This window comes from Amblyomma americanum, chromosome 9 (genome assembly GCF_052857255.1).
Source record: "Amblyomma americanum isolate KBUSLIRL-KWMA chromosome 9, ASM5285725v1, whole genome shotgun sequence".
NCBI classification, from domain to species: domain Eukaryota; kingdom Metazoa; phylum Arthropoda; class Arachnida; order Ixodida; family Ixodidae; genus Amblyomma; species Amblyomma americanum.
In genome coordinates, this window is record NC_135505.1 from 21,214,073 (window position 1) to 21,228,467 (window position 14,395).

The 14,395-nt window shown below is 50.3% G+C and overlaps 2 protein-coding genes across 3 annotated transcripts in view; one reads left to right on the forward strand and one right to left on the reverse strand.

The window, feature by feature from the left end:
• Positions 1-14,395, reverse strand: part of LOC144104506 (angio-associated migratory cell protein) — a 528,250-nt gene that overhangs the window by 499,436 nt on the left and 14,419 nt on the right. The window lies entirely within an intron of this gene.
• The window catches only part of LOC144105200 (uncharacterized), a 143,458-nt gene that overhangs the window by 89,770 nt on the left and 39,293 nt on the right, over positions 1-14,395 (forward strand). Inside the window, exon 10 of the mRNA XM_077638346.1 lies at positions 1,341-1,436. Coding sequence (XP_077494472.1) covers positions 1,341-1,436 — 96 coding nt within the window. The remainder of the gene's footprint in view (positions 1-1,340; positions 1,437-14,395) is intronic.

The window sequence follows — 14,395 nt, forward strand, 5'->3', positions numbered from 1 at the left end:
CCAAACTCCGCTCTCGAGATCCAATCCAGCAGTCACATTTTGACACTCTCCCTCAGCGGTCGGCTCCCACCATCTCTTTGCTCTCTCTTGAAGGTGAAGGACGGAATTTCCCTCTCTCCACTTTGCCACCTGCTAACCGAGGCTTCAGACGGACAGACACGTAGATTTTTCCAGCATGAGGGTTCTAGTGCGAATGCATTGATATCAATTGTTTCCCGCAGTCACTAACCATTCTATTAACAACTTGGCATCAGGTTTGCGCAAGACCATGCTTGACGTCGATTCGGGTAGATGGTGCACCAAAACGTCCCGAGTGACTGTGTGAGGAAGCTTGGTTCCGACAAGGCGTGTTGGTGGCGGTATTCCACCACTACAGCGCGACGAACGAGGGATATACCGGATGTTTCAGCGAGGATTTTCAAAATTTTTCAAACATAGGATTTTTGGGGCGAAAATAAGGCCTTCGAGGCATAGTATTACCAGTGTTGGCGGGCACCAGAAAACCTGTGAATTGTCTTAAGTAGTAAGGTGGTTGACTTAATTTTAATAATTACCTTTTAATTAGCAGAGTTAGGCGCCTAGCTGCAATTAGATATTTGTAGCTGGTCGCTAGTAATAGCATTATCAGTTTATAGAATTTCAAAAACGCGATTACCCTCGCCGCTGTAGCTCGACAGAATTTGGCTGCATCGTACAAAAATACATGCGCTTTCGAAAGCATGCAGGCAAAGCAACCCCTCCAATGCACGTAACTAGGGGAAAAAGCCAAATTCTGTCCAGCCACAGCACCAAGGATAATCGCGTTTTCGAAATTCTTAGAACTTATATGGCTATTACTGACTACTGGCTACGAATCCCTAATTGCAATTAAGCGCCTAAGTTTACTAGTTAAAAAGTTAAATATTAATAAATTAGTTAACAATCTTACTACTAAAGACGATTCACCGGTTTTCTGATATCAGCCAACACTGGTAACACTACGCTGCAAAAGCCATTTTTTTGCCGGAAATAGCCCATTTTTGGAAAATGTCGAGTGTTCACTGAAACACCCGGTATAAGAAAGGAACACGCAACGCTCCATTGTGTGCCTGCGTGTTCCTTTCTTCTAAGTCCCGTTCGTCGCGCTGTAGAAGCTTGGTTTGCTTTGCCATAATGAAAGTAGTTCGATGAACAGCATGCAAGCTGTCTGTTTTCAGTGCCATGCACTACTCTCCTGGCAGCGTGACACGAAAAATCGAGTGCCCGCGAAGTTTTGACGAAACTCGCCGAGTTGTGACCAGGTTTGCTTAAACTGGTCACAGCTAAGTGCGTCTGCCCCTGAGCTGCGTGTCTGGTCGCAGGCGCTGAGCCGAGCCCTGGTGGAGCTGCGTGCGGAGATGGTGCGCGCCGCGGAGCTCGACGTTGTCGCCGGCAGCGCAGACGACGGGGAGCAGAGGGTGAGTGGTGTGGATGTGTCTAGCAAACACGCGGGTGGATCACGCTGCCCTCAAGCCAGGGGCTGTATGGAACAGCGACGCTGTGGTCGTAGATGGCGAAACGTATACGGTGCCCGGTCGCCAACGAGGCGCCCTAGCGAACCGTTCGGAGTGCCAGCAGCCCACCGGTGTCGCCAGTGAGCCTTCCTTCGGCCTGGTGCTCGGTATCTGCAGGCCACGTCGCGTGGCACCATTTATAAGCGTAAACAGCTTAGCTGAAATCAGTAGTATGTCGAGTCAGACGTCGGCCTGAAGGAGTCCCCTCTCCCCCACCACCTCGACTTGTGCGCCTTTGCATGAATTAAGTCTTGATTAATCGAGTCAAGGCCAGCTAGTGGCGCCCAGCGTCGAGCATTGCAGCGCGAGCGTGCAAAGGCGGCCTCCGATATCGCGCCACGGCCTCACACGAGGGCGCCAGTGCAAAACAGATTCTTATTTCCCACTTCTCTGCCACAAACCCGACTTTAACTCGACAGTGTTTACATGCATCTGGACAAGCAGGTGGGGATGAGATAATTTACGCCCCGCAATCGGGCGCATACCCAGCCCCAGCTAGCCGACGGTCGCTTAGCCCGACACAGCGAACTTCAGCCCGACAAGCCTACTTGATGCGACTTCGTCGGGTTAGAGTAGAATACAAGATATGTGGAAGCGCACAAACACGAAAGTAACCTGATGTGCCGCTTCGAGTGACATTAATTTATGGGCAAAAAAGATTTTCCAGTGCTAGCGCTATAGTGCAAGGCCCCTTGAACCTAACGCCTGAACTGGGAGCGAATTCCATTCGTTGATAGTTCGCGTAAAGAAGCAGTTCATGTGAAATTTCGTTTTCAAAAAAAAAAACGACTGCTAACTGGCCCAGGGATTAATTAAAACATTCGGAGAGAGCGTCCTGTCGACCATTTTCTCCTCCTTCTTCTGCTCTCTCTCTCTCCTTTCTTGTTGTTCTTGCTGTTGTTGTCGTTGTTGTTGTTGTTGGCCTCAAACAACGCTGGCACGTGTACCCCTGCAGGGGAGTGGCCAAGACACAGGCGGTTAATTGCTGGATACAGGAACGTTTTTGACAGGAGAAAGGAGTAATGGTATGTAGGCTGATAGATTGGAAGACGCTAGGACAGGGCTCCTGTTAACTATAGGACGTCGAAAACAGGACAACAGCTTTATGTGCAAAAATCGAATATAATCCAAGTAATGTTTCAAGTATAAATGAACTCAGCGAGGAGCTCAAAAAAAAAAAACGATGGAGACGCTGTGTCTCTTGGAGGAAATTTTTGCGCACCAGAGCGCACACTCCCGTTGCTTTGACCAAGCAAAGAAGAACCAATCTAAAGAACAGCAGTGGACACAGGCTGGCCCAACTGGTGAAACGGAACTTGTAATAAGCAGCTCCTCAAGGAGGGGAAGCAACGACAGAACAGCAGGCAGTTATATATTGCCTCATATTCGGCAATAAATGGACACAGTGGAGTGACCGCCAGACCAGATTTTTGAAGGTAGAAGTTTAGCAAATGAACCTAGCAATGCAAACATTTGAAAGAGACCTACAGTCTGCGCGACTGCCAGTCTTTGCTATTCCAAGGATGCAGAAGATGCTGATAATCGGGAGATGATGTAAGAGCCGTGGGAGCAAATTTCTGAAATATTGTGTAGCTGCGAAACCTCACCGCCTCTGTGTATGCACAGGTTGGCAGGACAGCAATAATTGCGGCGTCAGTTTTGTTTGCTCCGCTCCATGCGAGCTTTCAAAGGTGTGCGTGGTGATGAAAGATTCTGAGAAGGCCACATGCGCAGCACTGAATCACGAAAGGAAGTTCACGGATGGCGTATCTTGCGTGGTGTACCGCACACCACTTAATTGCTGCAGAGTTCACATAGGCCAAAGGCGGATGCTTTAATGAAAGAGCGAGAGAACACAGGTGCAAAGTAGCCAACGACGCAGGAGGGTTCCTGGCTGGGCATTGCGCGCACTGCAAAAAAAAAAATTGTACAAACGGGACTGAGTACCATGCTTCGAGAAGAGGCAGCTTTTGGCAAAGTGGAAATACAAATGGAGCGCCTTGTCGATGAAACTTTTCACATCGGCACCCAGTTGCGTTAGCAACCCTTCCTTTTCCTTGCCATCCAAGGAATTTTCGTTTTTGGAAGGCCACGTGTAGGTTTCTGATGTTTTGGGTGGCCTTCTTAAGAGGCGTTCTTCCGTTTGTACTGATTTTTCTTTGGTAAGCGTTGTCTGTATTCTGAAAAATGTTCTGTTAGGCAATGTCAGCTCTTGCAATGGTTTCGGCTTGTTTCATTCTTTTTGAAATTTTTAGAGTATCGCAGCTTTTGTGTGTTTTCTATTTGATTTTTGCTGAATTGGTGCCTATTTTCACTGTTTTTGTTCACTCATGACGTAGCTCTTCTGAGCTTATACAGTGATATGTGCTGTTGTGACCTGGTGCTTTTTTCACTGCTTTGTCATTTATTGACGTAGAATAGAAAGGACAGTTTGTTTTTATTTGTTGTTTTCTTCGGGGGGGGGGGGGGGGGAGGTGGCTTACCTAGCTTTCATGGGTGTCCGCACTTGTGCTCTTGCTGTCATTAGGCTTTTGTTCCTATGAGTTGGATGTACTTTCCACCACCCAGTTCAGAGGCACTCGACTATGTGCTTTCGCAGTTTGATGTTTATGGCTTTTTATGTGTTCTTAAAGTGGGCCGGCCCAGTTTAGGTCTATCGTTTACAACGCGATCGTTTTGCAGTTTCATTTCTTTCCGGGGCACTTGTTCAGGTGACGGCGTTTTTTTTTTATAAGATCTTGAGATCGCCTTATATGCGCCTTGTGTTCCTTCACGTAATAAAGTTGCTAGTCTGCGTTTGTGTGTCTTTGCCTCTTCGTTATCCGTGTCTTGTTCGCGCAGATCTTTCTCCGCATCTATAATGAACCAACAAGCCTGACAAGTCCTACCGTACTTCTACGACAAATATAACTACTACAAGGGCTTCAGTTATACAGCCACTCGAGGTGGACACTCATTAACGGCTCTGGCCGTATAAATTGGCGTAAGAGAAAAGTTGTGTCTACCTTGTTCTTTGGGCACTATAAGAGGCTTGACACAATAACGTAGCTCAAATCTGATTTTCCTACTTATGATCCTGAGTAACGATTAAACACGAATTTTACACCTGTGTTCTAATGCACCAATTCTTCCCTTGCCTATCTGCAAAGGCGGATGACGGGCTCTGTTATCTTTTCATAAGATGGACCTGACGGCATTCCTTTGGCTGCCCTCCCATTGTAAAATATTATTTTAGTATGAAGGTCCCGTATAACCGCTACGTACTCAAGATTCGATCGCAAGTAACTATTATGTTGTCACATAGTGGTGACGGCAGTCGAAGAAGCGATAAAGATGGACAAGAGGTCTTCAAAAAGAAAACTGTTTATTGGGCTGACTTGCGCCCACAATGGACTGAATGACTCGGTGGCGGCGAAGTGACAAGCGTGCTCGGCGGTCGTCGAACAGAATCCCCGCCGCTGTCGGCTGTGTCTAAAGCTGATAGAGAACTTTTGAGATAAAGCGTGCAAAGTTACTAGAACATTCTGGAACAACTTAGAATCAGCTCTACCTGCATGCGATCAATCGAGGTAAATCTAGTCGCGTCTTGCGTCGCAAACAAAGCGATAAAGTGGCTTGGCGGCAGATTTGAAGAAGGAACTAACACTGCAAAGATTCGCGGCATTACTCCCTTCTCAAAGAAGCATCGATCCGATGCATTACAACAAATAATGCGATTAACAAAAAATGAATCAGATCGTGCGAAAATAAACAGTGTGGAAATGCAGCGTCCTTTAGCGCGCATAATAGGGCTTCAGACGGGCGACATGCACAACTTCTGGTCGTACGCGGCGTCGCTGGGATGCAGTCATTGAGTCATGGATGACTTCATAATCCAGTTCACCTAGCCGACTAAAAACCTTGTAAGCGCCGAAATAGCGGCGCAAAAGCTTTTCACTCAATCCACGGCGGCGAATGGGTGTCCAACGCCAGACTTGGTCTCCTGGCTTGTATTCCGCTTTGCGTCTTCGTAGGTTGTAGCGTCTGGCGTCGGTTCGCTGCTGGTCGTTGATCCGTAATCAGGCAAGCCTTCGAGCTTCTTCTGCGCGTTGAAGGTAGGCGGCGACGTCGACGTTCTCTTCTTTGGTAACGTTTGGCAGCACGGCGTCTAGCGTGGTCGTGGCCTCCCTGCCATGGACGAGCCTAAAAGGCGTCATCTGGGTGGTCTCCTGCACTGCGGTGCTGTAGGCGAAGACGATGTAAGGCAGGATGGCATCCCAGGTCTTGTGTTCGGCATCGACATATATGGCGAACATATAGGCGATGGTTTTGTTCAGGCGCTCGGTCAGCCTGTTGGTCTGCGGATGGTATGCAGTTGTCCTCCAGTGGCTGGTTTGGCTGTAACGCAGGATGGCTTGCGTTAGTTCCGCTGTGAATGCAGTTCCTCTGTCCGTGATGAGCGGCTGGATCCACAACACATACTTCCGGAGTCTGAAAAACCGCGAAAAACACTTGACGGTTAGTAGCTGGGCAGCGATTCGCAAGTCCGAACCGGACCCCTAAATGTCGAGGCAGCTGCCCCGGGTTAGGATTTCCTGTCTCCGAGTCGGAGCTATTGCGTCGTTGGGTGGTCGGGCAACCCGTGAGTGGAGCCGCACCATTGGTCAACATCGACGCCCTCCCTGTCCTCGCCAGACAGGAGTCGAGCAATGATAAAATGAGGGTCAATGTCTAGCTGTCCCCATTCCTATCACATTACCCATAACCCTTCCCTCAGTCCCAATCCCACAACCTACGTCCCACCCCCTCCGGTACGTCCCAGGGAGATCAGGGGAGTCTCCCCGGGCCCGCTCCCCCGGCTGTGGGTCGCTTAGTAGCATTACCCCATTTTTTTATTTTCCCACCTACGGGTGGCAAAAGCACAATATTGCCTTCGGGCAGGGGCCTATTGGTTTACATTCCTTTTCTGGTTGCCCCACCATACTTATGTCCCTTATGTCCATGATGAGCACATTGGGAGCGCCGTGTCACAGAAGAATGCACTTCACGAAAAATTTGACGGCTTCTGCTGCTGTTGCGTTCGGTAGGGCTTTTGCATCGGCGTAGCGGGTCAGGTAGTCGGTCGCTATGATGATCTGCTTATTTCCAGGCGTTGACGTTGGGAAAGGACCAAGTAAGTCCATGCCGATCTGCTGAAAGGGCCTTGAGGGGGGTTCAATGGGGTTCAGCAATCCTGCTGGGTCGGGTGAGAGGGGTCTTTCGTCGCTGACAATCTCGGCAGGTTTTCACATAACGTGCGACATCGGCAGACAGTCGGGGCCAGTAATACTTGTCTTCAATGCGGCGGACGGTGCGAGGAAACCCGAGATGTCCAGCTCTCGGCTCGTCGCGTGAAGCCTGTGTAACTTCTTCGCGGAGACAAGCAGGTACAAAAAAGAGGTAGGATTTGTTCGCTGCGGAGTTCATGAGGACATCTTTCTCTACACAGAAGGAAGAAAGTCCTCGCTTGAATCAAGCGGGGGGTGAAGAAACTTTGCCTTACTCGATAAGGCGTTTTAGGTCGGGGTCCGAGCGCTGCTACTGAGCAAAAGAGCTTGGGCTGATGGGTCCCATGAAGGCGTCCTCATCGTCGTCCGGCGGCGGCGCATCTACAGGGTCTCGCGAGAGGCAATCGACGTCAGAGTGTTTGTGTCCGGACTTGTAAACGACGGTGACGTCAAACTCCTGGAGGCGCAGACTCCATCGAGCGAGGCTGCCAGAGGGGTCCTTCAAATTGGCAAGCCTACACAGCGCGTAGTGATCGCTGACTACATGTACGGTCGTCCGTACAGGTATGGGCGGAATTTCGACGTAGCCCAGATGATGGCAAGGCACCCCTTCTCGGTCGTCGAATAGTTAGCCTTGGCCTTGAAAAGGGAACGGCTAGCGTATGCGATGACTTTCTCCAGCCCGTCGCTTCTTTCAACGAGGACGGCGCCTAGGCCCACGCTGGTTGTGTCGGTATGAACTTCAGTATCGGCGGTTTCACCACAATGCGCGAGGATATGTGGGACTGTAAACGACGCTGAAGTTCTTTGAAGGCTTCTGCTTGTGGGCATTTCAATTTAAATGGCACGTCTGCCTTCATCAGTTTTGTCAGGGGCTCGGCGATGCGCGAAAAGTTTTGCACAAATCGTCGGTAATATGCGCACAGTCCGAAGAATCTGCGCAGTGCTTTCTTATCAGCCGGCGGTGGAAACTGTTGAATGGCAGCTGTTTTCAGCGGGTCTGGGCGTACTCCCTCCTTTCTAACGATGTGGCCTAAAAACAGCAGCTATTCGTAGGCAAAGTGGCACTTCTCTGCTTCCAAGTTTAGGCCAGACGACTTGGTGGCGTCTAGCACTGTTTGAAGTCTTTTGAGGTGCTCTTTGAAGTTCGAGGCGAAGACAACGACGTCATCTAAATATACGAGACAAATTTGCCACTTCAGGCCTGCCAGTACTGTATCCATTACTCGCTGAAACGTCGCTGGTGCGGAACAGAGACCAAATGGCATCACCTTGAACTCGAAGAGCCCCTCCGGAGTGATGAATGCCGTCTTACCGCGATGTCTTTCATCGACCTCAATTTGCCAGTAGCCGCTGAGGAGGTCCATCGATGAGAAATACTTGGAGTTGCAGAGACGATCCAGTGTGTCGTCGATGCGGGGGAGGGGGTAGACGTCCTTCTTTGTTATGTTGCTCAGGCGACGCTAATCAAGGCAGAATCGAAGTGCGCCGTCTATCTTTCTCACTAGAACATCCGGTGCCGCCCATGGGCTGTTTGATGGCTGGATGACGTCGTCGCGAAGCATTTCTTCCACTTGATCCCGAATGGCTCGTCGCTACCGCGGCGACACATGGTAGGGGCTTTGACGGAGAGGTCGGGCGTGCTAGTCGGTTATAATGCGATGATTGCAAATCGGCGTTTGTCGCACCTTCGGCGATGACGAAAAACACTCACTGTAGCTTTGAAGCAGATTGCGGATCTGGTCTTGTTTGTTCCGGTGCAGGGCTGGGTTGATGTCGAAAGTGGGCGAGTTCTTTTGGTCAGGCGAATCTTCTGCGAATGGGTCGGAGAGGGCGAAGGAGTCTCGTACGTCGGATATTTCGTCGAAGAAAGCAATCGTCGTTCTTCTGTTAATGTGCCGATATTTCTCGCTGACATTAGTCAGCAGTACTTCGGCCTGGCCATTGCGGAAATGTGCGATGCCTCTTGCGATGCTGATTCCTCGGTCTAGAAGCAACTGCATGTTCCCCTCGATGACTGCATCAGCGTGAATGGCTTTCGTAGTGCCTACGGTCACGATAACGCTTGAACGGGGTGGGACGCTCATCACTTCTTCCTCCAGCATAATCAGGGCAACGTGATTTTCCTGAGTTTTCATCGAAGGGACGGCCTCGTCCGTCGAAAGCGTGATCAGCTTGGATCGCAGGTCGATGATCGCCTGATGCTGATTAAGGAAATCCATGCCCAAGATCACTTCGCGGGAGCATTGCGGCAGCACAACAAAGGTCGCAGAATAGGTATGTCCTTTGACAGTCTCTCGCGCTGTGCATCGCCCGGATGGTGTAGTAATGTGGCCCCCTGCGGTGTGAATTTCTGGGCTGTTTCAAGCGGTCGGGGCTTTCCTCAGCTGCGCAACGAATGTTCCATTCATCACCGACTAATCGGCTCCTGTGTAGACAAGAGCGGTAACTTTCCGGCCATCGATAGTCACGTCTAAGTCGGATGTTTTGGCTCTTACATTGCAATTCGGCCTCGGCGTCGGGTCACGTCTTAGTCGCGTATGCGAATCGCGGGTAGGGCGTGTCATCGAAGCTTTTCTGTGTGGCAGCGTTGTTTTGAATGCAGTTCGCGTCGTGGTCGGGGTTGTCATTTTGTGCGGCGTCGGTGCAGCGAGTGTAGCGTCTTCGTGTGGCGTAGCGGGTGCAGCGTCTTCATGGGGCGTGGTCGGTGAAGGATCTTCGGCGTTTCGCTCATGAGCAACCTCACCTGCAGATGCTGCTGTCTTTAGTTTCCCCTACGGGGGCTGGGAGACCTTCCTCGTACCGCGGCTGCGTAGCTGCGGCGTGGCGACGCAACGCGCCAGGTTGACGGCGATGGTGAGCGCGAAAGGCGGTCCGGCGTGTACTCCTCTCTACACAGGTACTCGATTTCCTGCGGGCGTTTGCGTTTGCCGAAGCCTGGTCGTGGGGCGTCAACGGTAAATCCCCGAAGACCGATACGTCCGTACGGGGAGTGACGAATAATATGGCCGGCCTCACCGCAATGGAAGCACAACGGACGGTTATCGGAAGTCCTCCAGGCGTCGCATTTCCTGGGGCTTGAGCGTCGCTCATAGGCTGGGCGGGCGGGGGTTGGGAGGCGGCGTTGTGGAACAAGTGGCTCATCTCGGGGAGGAAGTGCGGGTTGTCGTTGGGGCTGAGCAGTCCTTACTGCAGCGGCGTAGGTCATGGCCTGGGGTTCTGTGGCCGTAGGGGTGCCAAGTGCCTGTTGCACTTCTTCCCGTACCACGTCCATGAGAGTCGCTGCTTGCGGCTGTGGGGAGGATGGCAGTAATCGGCGTAGCTCCTCGCGGACGATTTCGCGGATCACTTCCTGTAAGTTGTCGCTGGTGGTGGTCGTCATGTCCGGACACATTGTACAGACAGAGGAAGGGCGGTTGTACTGCCGCGCACGGACGTCGAAGGTCTTTTCGATCGTGCAGGCTGCATGAATTCGTCGACTATTTATGGCGACGGGCGGACGAGGCTGCCAAATAGTTGTTCCTTTACGCCGCACATTAAAAACTGAACTTTCTTTTCCTCGGTCACCTGAGGGTCGGCACGGCGAAAGAGGCGCTTCATCTCTTCCACGTAACCGCCGACGGGCTCATTCGGAAGCTCGATCCTGGACTCGAGGGGTCGTTCAGCTCTTTCTTTCCTTACGACACTGTTGAATACCTTCACGAGTTCCTTCTTGAATAGCTCCCATGTCATTAAAGAAGACTCGTGGTTTTCATACCACGTGCGTGCTCAGCCCTCCAGTGCCCAAAAGACGTGCCGGAGTTTCGCCGCATCATCGCAATTGTTGAATGATGCCACGCGTTCATATTGGTCCAATCATTCTTCGGGGTCTTCGCCTAGGGATCCATTGAAAGTTGGCGGCGCCCGCGTTGCTGCAGTATGATCGGGGTCGACATCTTTGGCGAATTAGTGGTGCTCGTAGCGGTGTCCTTTCGCTGTCTGGTGCGGTCCGGCGGGGTCCCGAACTCACGCTACTCTCCCTGGAGACGTCGGCTGGCTCGTTCTCCGGTGCTAAGCGCTGGGGGTTGGCGTCCCGACTTGAAGGGAGCGTCCGGAACATAGAAGGCTACCCAGCACCTCCATCAGATGTCACGTAGTGGTGACGGCAGTTGAAGGAGCGACAAAAGGTCTTCTAAAAGAAAACTGTATATTGCGCTGACTTGCGCCCACAATGGACTTAATGACTCGGCGGCAGCGAAGCGACAAGCGTGTTCGGCGGTCGTCGAACGGAATGGCCCGCCGCTGTCGGCCGTGCTCAATTTAAAGCTTATAGCGAACATCCGAGATAGAGCGCGCTAAGTTACTATCTAGAACATTCCGGAACAACGTAGAATCTGCTCTGCCTGGCTGCGATCAATCGAGATAAATCTAGTCGCGTCTTGCGTCGCAAACAAAGCGATAAAGTTGCGTTGCGGCAGATTTGAAGAAGGAACACTGCAAAGATTCGCGGGAATATACTAATATTCATGAATTTAAAGTGCTCTTATAAGTGATAAGCTAGGAATCATAGCTTGCGCGAAGCTGCTGAACTTATGTGGGAAATATAGTAGGAACAAGAGAGCTTGTTGGGGTAAATGCAAAACCTATTTTTCAACCTCTGACATTTTGTCCGTAAAAGTGCCGCGAGCCGGAGAACCAAAGAGGAGATTCGAGAGAGGTGCGGCGATGTTTCATTAGCACTTTTTTATTTTTTCGTTAGCTTGCAGTGCATGGAAGCCACAATAAACACAGGTACTAGTACACTGAGGCGACTAATTAACACATATTTTAATTACCTTTTCAGTCACTGACATTACAGCTCACGTTGCAATAGTGAAAATGGAGCTGAGCCTGCGCATGTACCAGCTGCACGGTGAAATGAAAGGAAAAAATATTGTTGAGGGTTCTACACGCAGTACTACTCCATCTCCCCACCCGTGTTCGAATCGAAACTAGCTGCCAAATGGGCGACAATGAGTAGCTGATTCTGCCTTCACTGGTGACATTCGCGTTTACTGCGGGTAAAGGTGCGGGATCCCCTTGACGGCTATATACCCACCGTTACATCAATCACGTTTGAGGACGCGGTTAAAGCTAGGCCGGCCAACCCGTGAGGCACGTGTGTCGATGGGGGATTGAGTAAGAAGTTCGCGAAGAGGCTATTTCTGACAGAAAACAATAAAGTTATAACAAGTACATCACCATGAGCACAACACAGTTAGAGGCTATAAGAACATGGCAAGAGATGGCACGAGGCAATTCTGTAACAACGCAGAATCACGAAGTATCAGCAGAGAGGATAGAGAAACACGAAAATTAATTACGCATCTTAGCAATTCAAATTATCGCGTTTACAGTTAGGAAGTTACAAGAGGTCTACAATGAAGATTTTTAGCGTAAATAAGACCATGGCAATGAATGAATATAGAGCCGAGATTTCGCCTACGAGCCAGGCGAAAATTTTTCACGACTTCGATGAATAGTCGATGCTCCGAGGTTGGAGAAGGACACGATCAGTAGCGGACTGGACAACAGGGCGCGGGAGATGTTCGAAAGACTGCACCCCCACGTTGACGGCTGGGTTCGACCTACCCAAGGCGCATTACCCTACACTCTGAATGATTCCCTTTCCGACAGCCCCTTCTCTGCTGCCGTTAGCAGGTGTTTGTTTTAAAACAACGAAGTAAAACTGCAATAAGGACAGTTAGCCTTTTGCTAAAAGGCAGGGCATCGTAAGGCCGCGCCTTGTCGCAAAGCGAAGTCGACACGCGGACCCCGCGGGCCTATAGGAGGAGCGTGAATTATGGTCGCTCGGTGGTAGGCCACCTAACGAGGCCAGCGGGCCCTAAAGAAACTCAGGGAGGGGAAAATGACGACGTACACCACTGTTGAACGTGAACAAAAGGCTGATGTTTATTCCAATGCGATTGCCCGATAAAAGTTCGGGATGTCCACGATTGGCAGGAGAAAAATTTAAGCCCCCTCAAGTTAGAGTTTATACATACTCCCCCGTTATTACCCATAGCTCAATCTTACATTAATTCCAGGAAATATACCAGTTGCGCTGGTCTTCGAAGCACAGTTACATAGGGTAAGAGCACCATGCAAGGCCGGGTAAGTTCGTTTCATCCGACGAACACCTCGAGGACTTCTTCCATCTTCCAGACTTGCCGCGGCAGATGTTCCTAAACTAGCACGAAGGCTCCTTTCTTGATGGCGTTAGTGATGTCAGTTCGTAAAATGTTTAGTGCGCAGACTGTTCAAATACTTCTTCTGCCACCTCTGCCAGAAATGGTCCGCTATACTTTGAAAATATCCCCAACTGTTGTAAAGGTTGTGTGACCGAGGCGGCTCAGATGCGGATCCAGCTGTGTTGGGTGGAGGTCTAGGATTGATGACTGCCTGAATTTCTGTGAGGATCGTTGCAATCTCCTCAAAACTGCAGTAGCTGTTCCCCAACACTTTTTTTATAGATCGTATCGGTCTTTGCAAAGGCTGCCCCACCACGAAGCCATGATGAAGTTCCGCTGGATCCGGTGTTTAGCAGTATATCTTTCGATCTCTTTTCCACAAGTGGTTTTCCACATCTTTCTTAGATCCCGTAACGCACGTTGATATGTTTTATCGTTGTCCTTGAAAATAACTAGACACATTCCTAATCTTGCCATATATCTCCTGATATATTTGAAGAAGTTGGCGGTCGAAATATCTGTTACCAGTTCAAGGTGCATCTCTCACGTGACAGCAGATGTGAAGAGGAATACGTAAGTCTTGTTGCTGTCTTCATCTTTCCTGTTGAGTGGACCGGAAAAGTATATGCATGTCACCTCAAACAGTGGTGGCGGTTTTACGTAGTTAAAACCAGTAGACGTGCGAAAGCAGGTGTTCACTGGGGGACACAGCTCATAATTCAGGGTATGACCCGAGAGCGTTGGTGGTTTAACGCCCATATATGCAGAAATGGTCGTTCGGAAGTTTGAAGTTTATTTAACCACATAGCGAGATGATACATGCGATGTGGTGGGTGTATCGTACGTCTAAAGGGAATAGGCACACATTGCAGCAAGGTGCTGTGCCGACGAAGAAAAGAGCCCCTCGGCAGTTTATTCCTTTCCTTTTTAAAGGCCACGAAACGAAAGAGGGGAAGGGGAACGAGGGAGGGAAAGATGCGGCCCGCCGTTCTCGGGCTGATAAGCTGCTATCTGATACATCTTCTCTTCTGTATAAAAAACAAAAAACAAAAAGACAAACTACGATATTTGGCGGAAACTGCAGTCATAGTGAAGTCGTCGAGGTTCCGCACGTTGCCTGGTTGATTTCCGCGGACCTGACGAGGTGAGATCGTTTTCATGCGTAGCTGCATTTGGATCTTCGATGTTCTGTCTGTGCCGTGGAGATTGTTCTTGCGAGATGTCGACGTCCCGGCCTGTCTCCTGAGCCGCGTGCGTCGGATGCACCATGTTTTGTCGGTCTGTATGTGCGTGTCCTCCCGGGCGGTCGATATCCTGGTCTTTGTCGCTGAGACACTGTTTTCCCAGGCTGTCGACGTCCTGATCTCTCTGCATACTTTCATCGCCTCCGGGAATGTGCAGCAAGTGT